At 36.0% G+C, this 17,133-nt stretch overlaps 1 protein-coding gene across 1 annotated transcript in view; it reads right to left on the bottom strand.

Moving 5' to 3' along the window:
* Nucleotides 1-17,133, bottom strand: part of sgms1a (sphingomyelin synthase 1a) — an 88,226-nt gene that overhangs the window by 17,692 nt on the left and 53,401 nt on the right. Inside the window, exons 2-3 of the mRNA XM_061934145.1 lie at nt 9,214-10,010; nt 4,270-4,387 (exon numbers count right to left, since the gene is read on the bottom strand). Coding sequence (XP_061790129.1) covers nt 4,270-4,387; nt 9,214-9,833 — 738 coding nt within the window. The 5' untranslated portion in view covers nt 9,834-10,010. The remainder of the gene's footprint in view (nt 1-4,269; nt 4,388-9,213; nt 10,011-17,133) is intronic.

Raw genomic sequence — 17,133 nt, 5'->3', positions numbered from 1 at the left:
CGGAATAATTTTGGTTGTGCTTGCCGACCTCGAAGCTATTTTATTTGGTAAATGGTGAAATGATGAGTGTGACCAGTAGATGGCAGTCACACATAAGAGATATGTGTGGACTGCAATATCATACCTGCCAACTTTTGAAATCAGAAAAACCTAGTAGCCAAGGTCCAGGGGCCGCAGGCCCCGGTAGGTCCAGGACAAAGTCCTCGCCCCCCGACGCAAAATGATCATTAGCATTCAGACAGGTTAAAATGTTGCTAAAACCATCAGTTTTCTATCAGTCACAGTGACTTTTCAAAACAAAAATATTACAGCAAAAATCATATGGGTTGATTGACATGTTTATTCTGTAAGCTAACTTCAATAGTTTGAAATTATTTTGACAGTTAATGCCAGTTATCCTGTCAACCTTTCACAAGACTTCAATTTGTTAATTGAAAGTATAAACACTTTTTACAGTAAAACAGTACTAAACAATTCCATAAAAAAAAAAAATTGGTGTCATTATTAACTTTCTGTCCAAGCTTGTATAATCTACTGCCTTGTTCAATTGTAAAAAATATTCTGTGCCTAAAATTTACATTTCTATCACAATTATCATACTGTAAACATGGTAAGCTAACTTCATTAAAATTAATAGTCCTGTCAATAGCATGGAATTACAATTCAAATGTAGATTTTTGTAAGCCTTTCAAAAGAATTCAAAATATGAAAAATTAATGAAAATTAATTTAAGCCATCAGACACTTGAAAAGTGGCACATCACATCTCTAATGTAATCATTTGAACTTTTCAACAGAAATAGCACTGCAAAAATATTAAGGACATACTTCTGTATTTTGGTAGTTATGCTGTCAACATTTAACAAGATTTCTTCAACTTGGACTTGAAAGCATAAATAGTATAAACACTTTTAACAGTATAACAGTACTAAACAATTCCAATAGATAACATTGGTGTCATTACCTTTTTGTGGCTAAAATCCAAATGTATTCTATCAGATTGATCTGCAGGGGTAGAGGATCACACTGGAAGGTGATGAATTCTTCCTCAAGTTCTTTCTTTTCATCCTTGCTAATAAGCAAGTGAGGATACCTTTCTCGCTAGCAACGGCATTAGACTTGTGTTTTTTTGTCCCAACGTGGTCTTTTACATCGCTAATTCCTCCGTGTCCAATCGAAAAATCTTGTCTGCACAAGGTGCAATTTGCGTAGTTGTCACCCTTTTTGGAACGGATAATTATTCCCGGATAGGCTTTTGAATATTCTTCACGGAATGACTGCAGTTTTCTTTTCGGTTTAAGACTCGTTTGCGATTTTTCTCCGGCTGATTCCATGATCGTTCGCTCGTTTGGAAACAATGGGCAACAGGTGCCTCGTGCTTGGCAGCGTTGCTATAAATAGCCTCGCGCATGGCATTCGGAATGGCTCGATAGGAAGTTACGGGAAGCAGTGTCGATTGTCATTGTTGTTACGCGATTTCGTGAATAAAACTTAAAAAAAAAAAAATTTTTTAATTAATGAAAAACCGTATTTTTTATCACTGCAACCGTAACCCGGAATAGGTTGATGAAAACCGTACTAATTACGGGAAAACCGGAGTAGTTGGCAGGTATGCAATATGATGGCAGTCACACAATAAGAGCTACCGTATTTTTCGGAGTATAAGTCGCTCCGGAGTATAAGTCGCACCGGCCGAAAATGCATAATAAAGAAGGAAAAAAACATATAAGTCGCACTGGAGTATAAGTCACATGTTTTGGGGAAATGTATTTGATAAAAGCCAACACCAAGAATAGACATTTGAAAGGCAATTTAAAATAAATCAAGAATAGTGAACAACAGGCTGAATAAGTGTACGTTATATGAGGCATAAATAACCAACTGGTATATTAACGTAACATATTATGGTAAGAGTCATTCAAATAACTATAACATATAGAACATGCTATACGTTTACCAAACAATCTGTCACTCCTAATCGCTAAATCCCATGAAATCTTATACATCTAGTCTCTTACGTGAATGAGATAAATAATATTATTTGATATTTTACGCTAATGTGTTAATAATTTCACACATAAGTCGCTCCTGAGTATAAGTCGCACCCCCGGCCAAACTATGAAAAAAAACTGCGACTTATAATCCGAAAAATACGGTATGTGTAGACTGCAATATGACTCAAGTAAACAACACCAACATTTTATATGTTCCATTGAAAATATAGAACATACACGGCGCTCAAAAATCTATCAAAATGTTTTAGTAGGACTTTGGTAAGCTATGAAGCCGCACCGCTTGATGGATTGTACTGTGCTTCAACATTAGTATGGTGTGTGTTTAAGGTAAGACATATTATCTGGCGTTTTGTTCCGCAATATTATGCAAAAGCAACTTTTCGTACTTTCTGATCTGTATTTGGGATCTGCATAAGTCCTGAAAATGTGCGCGGGTCCGCCTTTGTAGTCGGTGCGGACACCGTAGTCAATAAGCTTCTTCTATTTCTCTATCTTCTTGTTATGGGACATTCATCCTCCGCTGTTGCCATTTCTAATATAAAGTAGTGTAAAGTCCTTACTTATATCTGTCAGTAAACTCACCATGAAAGCACTAAAAACTACCGGTGTAGTGAGTTTACATTATTCACTCAAGGAACTTTAGTTATTAGAGAGTTCCGGTCGGACGGTTTTTCACGGGACACATTTGTAGCCTACGTTAAAGCTACAAGCCACAAAGAAAGAGAAAATGCGAATACGGGCCACAAAAAATATGTTGAGAAATTATAGCTCGGTTGGTAGAGTGGCCGTGCCAGAAACTTGAGGGTTGCAGGTTCGATCCCCGCTTCCGCCATCCTAGTCACTGCCGTTGGTGTGACAGATTGTTTGGTAACCGTATAGCATCTTCTATATGTTATAGTTATTTGAATGACTCTTACCATAATATGTTACGTTAACATACCAGTTGGTTATTTATGCCTCATATAACGTACACTTATTCAGCCTGTTGTTCACTATTCTTTATTAGGGACCGCAATGTCACTTTGGGACAGAGGACCCTATTGTATTTGTAAGGTTTTATTATTATTATTCCGCCGCCTCTTTGAGCTGTAATTTGATCCCCTTAACATGCTTCAAAACTCACCATATTTGACACACACATCAGGACTGGCGAAAATTGCCATCCAATCAAAAAACCAAACTCCAAAACTCAAAATTGCGCTCTAGCGCCCCCTAGGAAAAAACACAGACAAAACTGCTTGTAACTTCCGGTAGGAATGTCGTAGAGACATGAAACAAAAACCTCTATGTAGGTCTGCCTTAGACCTACATTTCATACATTAACATCCTTCAGCAAGAATCAAGAGGAAGTTGGCAATTCCCCCTTCAAAACAAAAAGTTAGTAAAAACAGTCAATTTTGCCTCTTTGAGCTGTAATTTGACTCCCTTAACATGCTTCAAAACTCACCAAATTGGACACACACATCAGGACTGGCAAAAATTGCGATCTAATAAAAAAAAAAAAACCCTAAACTCAAAATTGCGCTCTAGCGCCCCTAGGAAGAAAACTCAGACAAAACTGCCTGTAACTTCCAGTAGGAAGAGACATGAAACAAAAACCTCTACGTAGGTCTCACATAGACCTACATTTCATTCATTGACAACCCCCAGCAAAAATCAACAGGAAGTTTGCAATTCCCCCTTCAAAACAAAAGTTTTGTAAAAACCAGTCACCTTTTTTCAAACATTATCTCCTCTGAGCGCGTTTGTCGTGTCGGCTTCAAACTCGCACAGGAGAGAGATTGAACCCTTCTGATTAAAAGTTGACCAAAGAGTTTTAATTACTGCTCCGGTTTGGATGTTATGTGCCGTCAAAGTCGGTCCCGTCCATCGCTGCTTGCAGCTTTAATTTATTTTAAATTGCCTTTCAAATGTCTATTCTTGGTGTTGGGTTTTATCAAACAAATTTCCCCAAAAAATGCGACTTATACTCCAGTGCGACTTATATATGTTTTTTCCCTTCTTTATTCTGCATTTTTGGCCGGTGCGACTTATACTGCGGAGTGACTTATACTCCAAAAAATACGGTACATCCTTTTTGTTCTTTAATATTTCCCTCTTGTTTTTAATCTGTTTTATACCTGATTTTTTGTTGTATATCTGCACTGCAACCACGTAATTTCCCCATGGTGGGATAAATCAAGTCTTTCCTAGCGCTTCACTCCTTAGCAATCTTAAAATGTCGTGGAATAGTCCTGATGTAGTGTGCACTGTACCTTTGGAGAGCATTTGAAGTGCATCCCGGGAACGGGCAGAGTGGTGATGTACATTGTAATACACCGGTACAAATACAGCGTACCCACAATGAAGAAGAACCGCCTGCCTACGATTGACCTGGAAACAATGGGAAAAAAGTCAATGCATGCAGAGACAAAAGTAGGGGGAACATATTCTAAGTAACAAAGACTTCATTTAGAGTTTTTTGGACACTAGGGGAACATATTCTAAGTAACAAAGACTCAATTTAGAGTTTTTTGGACACTAGGGGAACATTCTAAGAAACAAAGACTTAATTTAGAGTTTTTTGGACACTAGGGGTACATATTCTAAGTAACAAAGACTCAATTTAGTGTTTTTTGGAAACTAGGGGAACATAATCTAAGTAACAAAGACTTAATTTAGAGTTTTTTGGACTTTAGGGGAACAAATTCTAAGTAACAAAGACTTAATTTTGATTTTTTTTGGACACTAGGGGGAACATATTCTAAGTAACAAAGACTTACGGTAATTTAGATTTTTTTGGACACTAGGTGAACATATTCTAAGTAACAAAGACTTCATTTAGTTATTTGGACACTAGGGGAACATATTCTAAGTAACAAAGACTCAATTTAGAGTTTTTTGGACACTAGGGGAACATATTCTAAGTAACAAAGACTCAATTTAGAGTTTTTTGGACACTAGGGGAACATATTCTAAGTAACAAAGACTTCATTTAGAGTTTTTTGGACACTAGGGGAACATATTCTAAGTAACAAAGACTCAATTTAGAGTTTTTTGGACACTAGGGGAACATTCTAAGAAACAAAGACTTAATTTAGAGTTTTTTGGACACTAGGGGTACATATTCTAAGTAACAAAGACTCAATTTAGTGTTTTTTGGACACTAGGGGAACATAATCTAAGTAACAAAGACTTAATTTAGAGTTTTTTGGACTTTAGGGGAACAAATTCTAAGTAACAAAGACTTAATTTTGATTTTTTTTGGACACTAGGGGGAACATATTCTAAGTAACAAAGACTTACGGTAATTTAGATTTTTTTGGACACTAGGTGAACATATTCTAAGTAACAAAGACTTCATTTAGTTATTTGGACACTAGGGGAACATATTCTAAGTAACAAAGACTCAATTTAGAGTTTTTTGGACACTAGGGGAACATATTCTAAGTAACAAAGACTCAATTTAGAGTTTTTTGGACACTAGGGGAACATATTCTAAGTAACAAAGACTCAATTTAGAGTTTTTTGGACACTAGGGGAACATATTCTAAGTAACAAAGACTTAATTTAGAGTTTTTTGGACACTAGGGGAACATATTCTAAGTAACAAAGACTCAATTTAGAGTTTTTTGGACACTAGGGGAACATATTCTAAGTAACAAAGACTTAATTTAGAGTTTTTTGGACACTAGGGGAACATATTCTAAGTAACAAAGACTTCATTTAGAGTTTTTTGGACACTAGGGGAACATATTCTAAGTAACAAAGACTCAATTTAGAGTTTTTTGGACACTAGGGGAACATATTCTAAGTAACAAAGACTCAATTTAGAGTTTTTTGGACACTAGGGGAACATATTCTAAGTAACAAAGACTTAATTTAGAGTTTTTTGGACACTAGGGGAACATATTCTAAGTAACAAAGACTCAATTTAGAGTTTTTTGGACACTAGGGGAACATATTCTAAGTAACAAAGACTTCATTTAGAGTTTTTTGGACACTAGGGGAACATATTCTAAGTAACAAAGACTTCATTTAGAGTTTTTTGGACACTAGGGGAACATATTCTAAGTAACAAAGACTTCATTTAGAGTTTTTTGGACACTAGGGGAACATTCTAAGTAACAAAGACTCAATTTAGAGTTTTTTGGACACTAGGGGAACATATTCTAAGTAACAAAGACTTAATTTAGAGTTTTTTGGACACTAGGGGAACATATTCTAAGTAACAAAGACTCAATTTAGAGTTTTTTGGACACTAGGGGAACATTCTAAGAAACAAAGACTTAATTTAGAGTTTTTTGGACACTAGGGGTACATATTCTAAGTAACAAAGACTCAATTTAGTGTTTTTTGGAAACTAGGGGAACATAATCTAAGTAACAAAGACTTAATTTAGAGTTTTTTGGACTTTAGGGGAACAAATTCTAAGTAACAAAGACTTAATTTTGATTTTTTTTGGACACTAGGGGGAACATATTCTAAGTAACAAAGACTTACGGTAATTTAGATTTTTTTGGACACTAGGTGAACATATTCTAAGTAACAAAGACTTCATTTAGTTATTTGGACACTAGGGGAACATATTCTAAGTAACAAAGACTCAATTTAGAGTTTTTTGGACACTAGGGGAACATATTCTAAGTAACAAAGACTCAATTTAGAGTTTTTTGGACACTAGGGGAACATATTCTAAGTAACAAAGACTTCATTTAGAGTTTTTTGGACACTAGGGGAAGATATTCTAAGTAACAAAGACTCAATTTAGAGTTTTTTGGACACTAGGGGAACATTCTAAGAAACAAAGACTTAATTTAGAGTTTTTTGGACACTAGGGGTACATATTCTAAGTAACAAAGACTCAATTTAGTGTTTTTTGGACACTAGGGGAACATAATCTAAGTAACAAAGACTTAATTTAGAGTTTTTTGGACTTTAGGGGAACAAATTCTAAGTAACAAAGACTTAATTTTGATTTTTTTTGGACACTAGGGGGAACATATTCTAAGTAACAAAGACTTACGGTAATTTAGATTTTTTTGGACACTAGGTGAACATATTCTAAGTAACAAAGACTTCATTTAGTTATTTGGACACTAGGGGAACATATTCTAAGTAACAAAGACTCAATTTAGAGTTTTTTGGACACTAGGGGAACATATTCTAAGTAACAAAGACTCAATTTAGAGTTTTTTGGACACTAGGGGAACATATTCTAAGTAACAAAGACTCAATTTAGAGTTTTTTGGACACTAGGGGAACATATTCTAAGTAACAAAGACTTAATTTAGAGTTTTTTGGACACTAGGGGAACATATTCTAAGTAACAAAGACTCAATTTAGAGTTTTTTGGACACTAGGGGAACATATTCTAAGTAACAAAGACTTAATTTAGAGTTTTTTGGACACTAGGGGAACATATTCTAAGTAACAAAGACTTCATTTAGAGTTTTTTGGACACTAGGGGAACATATTCTAAGTAACAAAGACTCAATTTAGAGTTTTTTGGACACTAGGGGAACATATTCTAAGTAACAAAGACTCAATTTAGAGTTTTTTGGACACTAGGGGAACATATTCTAAGTAACAAAGACTTAATTTAGAGTTTTTTGGACACTAGGGGAACATATTCTAAGTAACAAAGACTCAATTTAGAGTTTTTTGGACACTAGGGGAACATATTCTAAGTAACAAAGACTTCATTTAGAGTTTTTTGGACACTAGGGGAACATATTCTAAGTAACAAAGACTTCATTTAGAGTTTTTTGGACACTAGGGGAACATATTCTAAGTAACAAAGACTTCATTTAGAGTTTTTTGGACACTAGGGGAACATTCTAAGTAACAAAGACTCAATTTAGAGTTTTTTGGACACTAGGGGAACATATTCTAAGTAACAAAGACTTAATTTAGAGTTTTTTGGACACTAGGGGAACATATTCTAAGTAACAAAGACTCAATTTAGAGTTTTTTGGACACTAGGGGAACATATTCTAAGTAACAAAGACTCAATTTAGAGTTTTTTGGACACTAGGGGAACATATTCTAAGTAACAAAGACTTCATTTAGAGTGTTTTGGACACTAGGGGAACATATTCTAAGTAACAAAGACTCAATTTAGAGTTTTTTGGACACTAGGGGAACATATTCTAAGAAACAAAGACTCAATTTAGAGTTTTTTGGACACTAGGGGAACATATTCTAAGAAACAAAGACTCAATTTAGAGTTTTTTGGACACTAGGGGAACATATTCTAAGTAACAAAGACTCAATTTAGAGTTTTTTGGACACTAGGGGAACATATTCTAAGTAACAAAGACTCAATTTAGAGTTTTTTGGACACTAGGGGAACATATCCTAAGTAACAAAGACTCAATTTAGAGTTTTTTGGACACTAGGGGAACATATTCTAAGTAACAAAGACTCAATTTAGAGTTTTTTGGACACTAGGGGAACATATTCTAAGTAACAAAGACTCAATTTAGAGTTTTTTGGACACTAGGGGAACATATTCTAAGTAACAAAGACTTAATTTAGAGTTTTTTGGACACTAGGGGAACATATTCTAAGTAACAAAGACTTCATTTAGAGTTTTTTGGACACTAGGGGAACATATTCTAAGTAACAAAGACTCAATTTAGAGTTTTTTGGACACTAGGGGAACATATTCTAAGTAACAAAGACTCAATTTAGAGTTTTTTGGACACTAGGGGAACATATTCTAAGTAACAAAGACTTCATTTAGAGTTTTTTGGACACTAGGGGAACATATTCTAAGTAACAAAGACTTCATTTAGAGTTTTTTGGACACTAGGGGAACATATTCTAAGTAACAAAGACTTCATTTAGAGTTTTTTGGACACTAGGGGAACATATTCTAAGTAACAAAGACTTCATTTAGAGTTTTTTGGACACTAGGGGAACATATTCTAAGTAACAAAGACTTAATTTAGAGTTATTTGGTTAGGGTTAGGGCCAGGGTTAGAGGGTTAGGGTTATAATAAGGCCATGCCAAATAAGGCATTAATAAGTACTTAATAATGACTAGTTAAGAGCCAATATGTTACTAATTTGCATGTTAATAAGAAACTAATTAATGGTGAATATGTTCCCCATACTAAAGTGCTGCCTGCCTACGATTGACCTGGAAACAATGGGAAAAAAGTCAATGCATGCAGAGACAAAAGTAGCTCAAAAAGGGAAAATATGAAGCAGACCTGTGCTTGAGGAGAGCCCACTGTATGAGCCACAGCGCCACCAGCAGCATGCCGTTGATTTCGCAGATAGAGAAGGCCCACTCTATCCGGTCGAACAGGTCGAAGAACTTATCGGGCAGCGGCGGGGTGTGCTCTTTCGGCGGCACCCTCTCGTGGACGACCGATATCACGATGGTGGTGGTGACGAAGCACACCACCGCGTAGAGAAACGCCACGCCCGTCTTGCCCCACTCGGGCGGGAAGGAGGAGCGCAGAGTTTCCATGGGAGGGATGGGGATGTGCACCATCTCCACCCTGCAGTCCTTGGAGCGCACCACCGTGCCATTCCTCAAGGGCGCGCTCGTGCCGTTGGGCAGCCCGCCGGCGTGGCCGTTGGCGTGGCCGTTTTTATGCGCCTCTATGTGGGTCTCGATCCGCAGCGTCTCCAGCCGCTCCAGCAGCTGCTGACCCCCGTCCGAGGACACCAGGAGGAGAGGCGGCGTCTGGAAGTGCGCCCGCGTGAGCCGCAGCAAGCCGGCGCCGTCCGTTTGGCGCAGGGTGTCGACGTACTCCGGCATGCCCTCTTTGCTCAGCCAGTCGGCGACGTCCTCGGCCGACCACGCCGCGACCTTCTTCATCATAAAGAGAGAGGAGAAGCACGAGGTCGGGCTTGGTCTTAAACAGCTGTGTTAAGACCACACCAGCTTTGGCACATGGCGTTCACGGGGCATTGAACGGGGGGCGCCCGGGGAGGGGAACCCCTCGGCTTCAATAGGAAGTCCTTTCTGGGCTCTTCTTCCACCTCAAATACTGCACACCTGTGGAAGCAAATACATGCATAAAGACTGTAATCACTACAGAACAGCACTGGAGATAAACTAACATTCTAATAGAGTGGTTCTTAACCTTGTTGGAGGTACCGAACCCCACCAGTTTCATATGCACATTCACCCAACCCTTCTTTAGTGAAGAATAAAATGTTGTTTTTTTTCTAATTCAAGACAAAGTTATATGTTTTTGGTAACACTTCAGTATGGGGAACATATTCTAAGTAACAAAGACTTAATTTAGAGTTTTTTGGACATTACGGGAACATATTCTAAGTAACAAAGACTTAATTTAGAGTTTTTTGGACACTAGGGGAACATATTCTAAGTAAAGACTTAATTTAGAGTTATTTGGACACTAGGGGAACATATTCTAAGTAACAAAGACTTAATTTAGAGTTATTTGGACACTAGGGGAACATATTCTAAGTAACAAAGACTTCATTTAGAGTTTTTTGGACACAAGGGAACATATTCTAAGTAACAAAGATTTCATTTAGAGTTTTTTGGACACTAGGGGAACATATTCTAAGTAACAAAGACTTAATTTTGATTTTTTTGGACACTAGGTGAACATATTCTAAGTAACAAAGACTTAATTTAAAGTTGTTTGGACACTAGGGGAACATATTCTAAGTAACAAAGACTTCATTTAGATTTTTTTGGACACTAGGGGAACATATTCTAAGTAACAAAGACTTAATTTAGATTTTTTTGGACACTAAGGGAACATATTCTAAGTAACAAAGACTTAATTTAAAGTTATTTGGACACTAAGGGAACATATTCTAAGTAACAAAGACTTCATTTAGAGTTTTTTGGACACTAGGGGAACATATTCTAAGTAACAAGGACTTAATTAAGAGTTTTTTGGACACTAGGGGAACATATTCTAAGTAACAAAGACTTCATTTAGAGTTTTTTGGACACTAGGGGAACATATTCTAAGTAACAAAGACTTAATTTAGAGTTATTTGGACACTAAGGGAACATTCTAAGTAACAAAGACTTCATTTAGAGTTTTTTGGACATTAGGGGAACATATTGTAAGTAACAAAGACTTAATTTAGAGTTTTTTGGACACTAGGGGAACATATTCTAAGTAACAAAGACTTAATTAAGAGTTTTTTGGACACTAGGGGAACATATTCTAAGAAACAAAGACTTCATGTAGAGTTTTTTGGACAGTAGGGGAACATATTTTAAGTAACAAAGACTTCATTTAGAGTTTTTTGGACACTAGGGGAACATAATCTAAGTAACAAAGACTTCATTTAAAGTTTTTTGGACACTAGGGGAACATATTCTAAGTAACAAAAACTCAATTTAGAGTTTTTTGGACACTGGGGGAACATTCTAAGTAACAAAGACTTAATTTAGAGTTTTTTGGACTTTAGGGGAACAAATTCTAAGTAACAAAGACTTAATTTTGATTTTTTTTGGACACTAGGGGGAACATATTCTAAGTAACAAAGACTTACGGTAATTTAGATTTTTTTGGACACTAGGTGAACATATTCTAAGTAACAAAGACTTCATTTAGAGTTTTTTGGACGCTAGGGGAACATATTCTAAGTAACAAAGACTTAATTTAGAGTTATTTGGACACTAAGGGAACATATTCTAAGTTACAAAGACTTAATTTAAAGTTATTTGGACACTAAGGGAACATATTCTAAAAAACAAAGACTTCATTTAGAGTTTTTTGGACACTAGGGGAACATATTCTAAGTAACAAAGACTTCATTAAGAGTTTTTTGGACACTAGGGGAACATATTCTAAGTAACAAAGACTTAATTTAGAGTTATTTGGACATTAAGGGAACATATTCTAAGTAACAAAGACTTCATTTAGAGTTTTTTGGACATTAGGGGAACATATTCTAAGTAACAAAGATTTAAGGTCATTTAGATTTTTTTGGACACTACGTGAACATATTCTAAGTAACAAATACTTAATTTAGAGTTTTTTGGACACTAAGGGAACATATTCTAAATAACAAAGACTCAATTTAGAGTTTTTTGGACACTAGGGGAACATATTCTAAGTAACACAGACTTCATTTAGAGTTATTTGGTTAGAGGGTTAGGGTTGTAATAAGGCAATGCCAAATAAGGCATTAATAAGTACTTAATAATGACTAGTTAAGAGCCAATATGTTACTAATTTGCATGTTAATAAGAAACTAATTAATGGTGAATATGTTCCCCATACTAAAGTGTTACCATGTTTTTTTACTGGTGCATAAAATGAACCGTGCATGAACATCACCTTGTTCAAACAACAAAACCAACACAGTGCATAAACTCACAACAAATTACACACCTGCAAATCAGTCTGACTTCTGCTATTGTCGTATCCGTAATACGCCGATAGGGAGAAGTTTTTATTTACATGATGAGTCGGGTGTGTTTTGACCTCCGCCGAACCCCTGAGCCCGACTCACCGAACCCCTAGGGTTCCATCGAACCCAGGTTAAGAACCACTGTTCTAATACAAAAACCAGTTTATTTCTAATCTACTACTTTGATCATTGGTGTATGAGCACTTATAAAAACGTGACTTTTAAACAACTCAAGACAGTAGTTGCAAAGTCAACAAAACAGTTCTGGTCGCTGCACTTGCACCAGATACGGTACGTTCCGCTATTTGGATTATTTTACACCCGTGACACATTGCGAAACAGCAAGTAGAAGTCAACAAGCATCTTGGTGTAGATTACTATGGAGGAAAAAAACAACAACTGTGAAGCAATTATGTCGGTGTGTTAAAATGCTACAATTAAAACTACAGCAGAAGGTGACTAAAGGCTGCTTGAAAGAGATTAAAAAGGAACCCTAAATTGATTATTCTGGAAAAATAGGCCTCTTAAATCCCACAAAACAGGATTTTAGAGCCAATTACATTGCTTGTTTTGTTTTTTTAACTATTTATTAGTTCGTTATCAAACTTTCAGTGATTACCAACATAAGTCAACTCCTTTTTGCACCAACAAGGAAAATTAAAAAGTGGCATACAGTACAGGCCAAATGTTTGGACACACTTTTCTTTATTTTCATGACTATTTACATTGTAGATTGTCACATCAAAACTATGAATGAACACATGTGGAGTTATGTACTTAACAAAGATAGGTGAAATCACTGAAAACATGTTTTATATTCTAGTTTCTTCAAAATAGCCAACCTTTGCTCTGGTTACTGCTTTGTACACTCTTGGCATTCTCTCCATGAGCTTCAAGAGGTGGTCACCTGAAATGGTTTTCACTTCACAGGTGTGCATGAAGCTCATGGAGAGAATGCCAAGAGTGTGCAAAGCAGTAATCAGAGCAAAGGGTGGCTATTTTGAAGAAACTAGAATATTAAAAAAAATTCAGTTATTTCATTTTTTTTTTGTTAAGTACATAACTCCACATGTGTTCATTTATAGTTTGGATGCCTTCAGTGACAATCTACAATGTAAATAGTCATGAAAATAAAGAAAACGCGTTAAAACAAAACAAGCAAAGTAATTGGCTTTAAAATCCTGTTTTGTGGGACTTAAGAGGCCTATTTTTCCAGAATATTCAATTTAGGGTTCCTTTTTAATCTCTTTCAACCATAACCTAAGTAACCTTTAGTCACCTTCTGCTTTAGTTTAATTGTAGCATTTTAACACACTGACATAATATGCCTTTAGTGACAATCTTCAATGTACCGTATTTTTCGGATTATAAATCGCAGTTTTTTTCATAGTTTGGCCGGTGGTGCGATTTATACTCAGGAGCGACATATGTGTGAAATTATTAACACATTACCGTAAAATATCAAATAATATTATTTAGCTCATTCACGTAAGAGACTAGACGTATATCAGCATGTTCTCAGTTGGTTATTTATGCCTCATATAACGTACACTTATTCAGCCTGTTGTTCACTATTCTTTATTTATTTTAAATTGCTTTTTCTTGGTGTTGGATTTTATCAAATAAATTTCCCCCCAAAAATGCAACCTATACTCTAGTGCAGGGGTGCTCATTACGTCGATCGCGAGCTACCGGTCGATCTCGGAGGGTGTGTCAGTCGATCACCAGCCAGGCATTCAAAAAATAGCCCTAAAAATGAGCGATCATAAATCTTCACTATGACGTCACTTTCGTCACCTGATTGACATTCACGGCACCCGAGGGTCTTCTGAGATGACGCTGGCTGCTGCCAGCTCATTAAAATTACCGACTAGAAGGCGAGAAACACTTTATTTCAACAGACTCTGGCGCCGTACCTGTCGTCAAAACTCCAAAGACCGACTGCACAGTTGCGCTAACAAAACGAGTCTCAGAAAGCTGGCGTGCACAAGCTAGCAAGCTACGGAGTTTGCCGACAATTTATTTCTTGTAAAGTGTATACAAAGGAGTACGGAAGCTGGACAAATAAGATGCCAAAAACCAACCACTTTCGTGTGGTATTGGACAGAAAGGAGGACTTTTTTCTCTTCCATTCGAAAATGCGGACGTTTTTAGCACCACTGTCTGATTCCAATCAATGCAAGTCATCAGAATCAGGTAATACACCAACTTATATTTGTGTCTTCATGAAAGAAAGGAATCTATATGTGTTAAACATGCCTGTATTATCTTTAAACACCTTAACTTGTTAACAATATTAACTATATGTGTTAAACATGCTTGAATTATCTTTAAACACCTTTAACTTATTAACAATATTAACTATATGTGTTAAACATGCTTGTATTATCATTAAACACCTTTAACTTGTTAACAATATTAACTATATGTATTAAACATGCTTGCATTATCTTTAAACACCTTTAACTTGTTAACAATATTAACTATATGTGTTAAACATGCTTGCATTATCTTTAAACACCTTTAACTTGTTAACAATATTAACTATATGTGTTAAACATGCTTGTATTATCATTAAACACCTTTAACTTGTTAACAATATTAACTATATGTGTTAAACATGCTTGAATTATCTTTAAACATCTTTAACTTATTAATAACATTAACTATATGTATTAAACATGCTTGTATTATCATTAAACACCTTTAACTTGTTAACAATATTAACTATATGTATTAAACATGCTTGCATTATCTTTAAACACCTTTAACTTGTTAACAATATTAACTATATGTATTAAACATGCTTGCATTATCTTTAAACACCTTTAACTTGTTAACAATATTAACTATATGTATTAAACATACTTGTATTATCATTAAACACCTTTAATGTATTAACAATATTAACTATATGTATTAAACATTCTTGTATTATCATTAAACACCTTTAATTTATTAACAATATTAACTATGTGTTAAACATGATTGCATTATCATTAAACACCTTTAATTTATTAACAATATTAACTATATGTGTTAAACATGCTTGCATTATCATTAAACACCTTTAACTTATTAACAAAAACATATATTTCATAAATAAGTAAATATAAATTATATATATGAATGAGGTAGATCCCCACGACTTGATCAATTGAAAAGTAGCTCGCCTGCAGAAAAAGTGTGAGCACCCCTGCTCTAGTGCGATTTATATATGTTTTCTTCCTTCTTTATTATGCATTTTCGGCTGGTGCGATTTATACTCCGGAGCGATTTATAATCCGAAAAATACGGTAATAGTCATGAAAATAAAGAAAACGCATTGAATGGAAGAATGTGTGTCCAAACTTTTGGCCTGTACTGTATGTGAAGCGCATCTGTAAGACCAGAGTTAAGACAAGAATATTTTATTTACCGTATTTTTCGGAGTATAAGTCGCACCGGAGTATAAGTCGCACCTGCCGAAAATGCATAATAAAGAAGGAAAAAAACATATATAAGTGGCACTGGAGCCCGGCCAAACTATGAAAAAAACTGCGACTTATAGTCCGAAAAATACGGTATCATTTTTACACAGAACAATTGAATGAAATGGCCCCATACTACTCAAAACAATGAGTTAATAAAGCGTATACAAAATAAGCATTGCTCCTCTGCAGCCGGCTAGAGAGCTGGCACATTTTACACCAGTCGCCGACAGAACTGCCGAAGCGATCATCCGCAGTCTGAGTCCATCAAGGTCTGGGCTGAGCGGTTTGTTGCCACAATTCACTAATCTAGGTAACATTTCACCTCAGATTGGAACATTTCCTAAGGCCTTAAAACTGCTGTCATCAGGCCCTTTTTTTTTTTAAAGAAGAGTAGTGTTGATACCACATATCAAACCTGCCATTTTCTGGGCAAAGTCCTAGAAAAGGTTGTCTCCAGTGACATTTCCCTGTCTAACAATATGTTTGATACTGTAAAATTGGGCCTTAGGTGCCACTACACCACAGACGGCTCTGAATAAGGTGACAAATGATACCCGCCCTGAACACAGACGGGTGGGAGTCTCTGGGACTGCTCTAAACTGACTCAAGTCCAATCTTGAGAACAGGAGATTCTATGTTGGAGATGGTATCTGTCCCAGAACAAATGGCTATGAGGCGTAGTAGGGTTCCACAGGGGTCAATTCTAGGACCTCTATTGTTCAACTTGTACATGCTGCCATTAGCCCAGTGTCTTCAATATCTCCACAAAAACTATGCAGATCTACATGTCACTGATGGCAGGTCAAGGTTGGCCTGTTTGTTTACTTTGTCACGGCATCAAACATATAGATCAGTGGTTCTTAACCTGGGTTCGATTGAACCCTAGGGGTTCGGTGAGTCGGGCTCAGGGGTTTGGCGTAGGTCAAAACACACCCGACTCATGTAAATACAAACTTCTCCCTATCAGCGTATTACAGATACGACAACAGCAGAAGTCAGACTGATTTGCAGGTGTGTAATTTGTTGTGAGTTTATGCACTGTGTTGGTTTTGTTGATTGAACAAGGTGATGTTCATGCACGGTTCATTTTGTGCACCAGTAAAAAGAACATAGTAACACTTTAGTATGGGGAACATATTCACCATTAATTAATTGCTTATTAACATGCAAATTAGTAACATATTGGTTCTTAACTAGTCATTATTAAGTACTTATTAATGCCTTATTTGGCATGGCCTTATTACAACCCTAACCCTCTAACCCTGGCCCTAACCCTAACCAAATAACTCTAAAGTA

This window comes from Nerophis lumbriciformis, linkage group LG02 (assembly GCF_033978685.3).
Source record: "Nerophis lumbriciformis linkage group LG02, RoL_Nlum_v2.1, whole genome shotgun sequence".
NCBI lineage: Eukaryota > Metazoa > Chordata > Actinopteri > Syngnathiformes > Syngnathidae > Nerophis > Nerophis lumbriciformis.
Note: the sequence above shows the minus strand (reverse complement) of the source record. Positions and strands in the feature narration are given on the sequence as shown.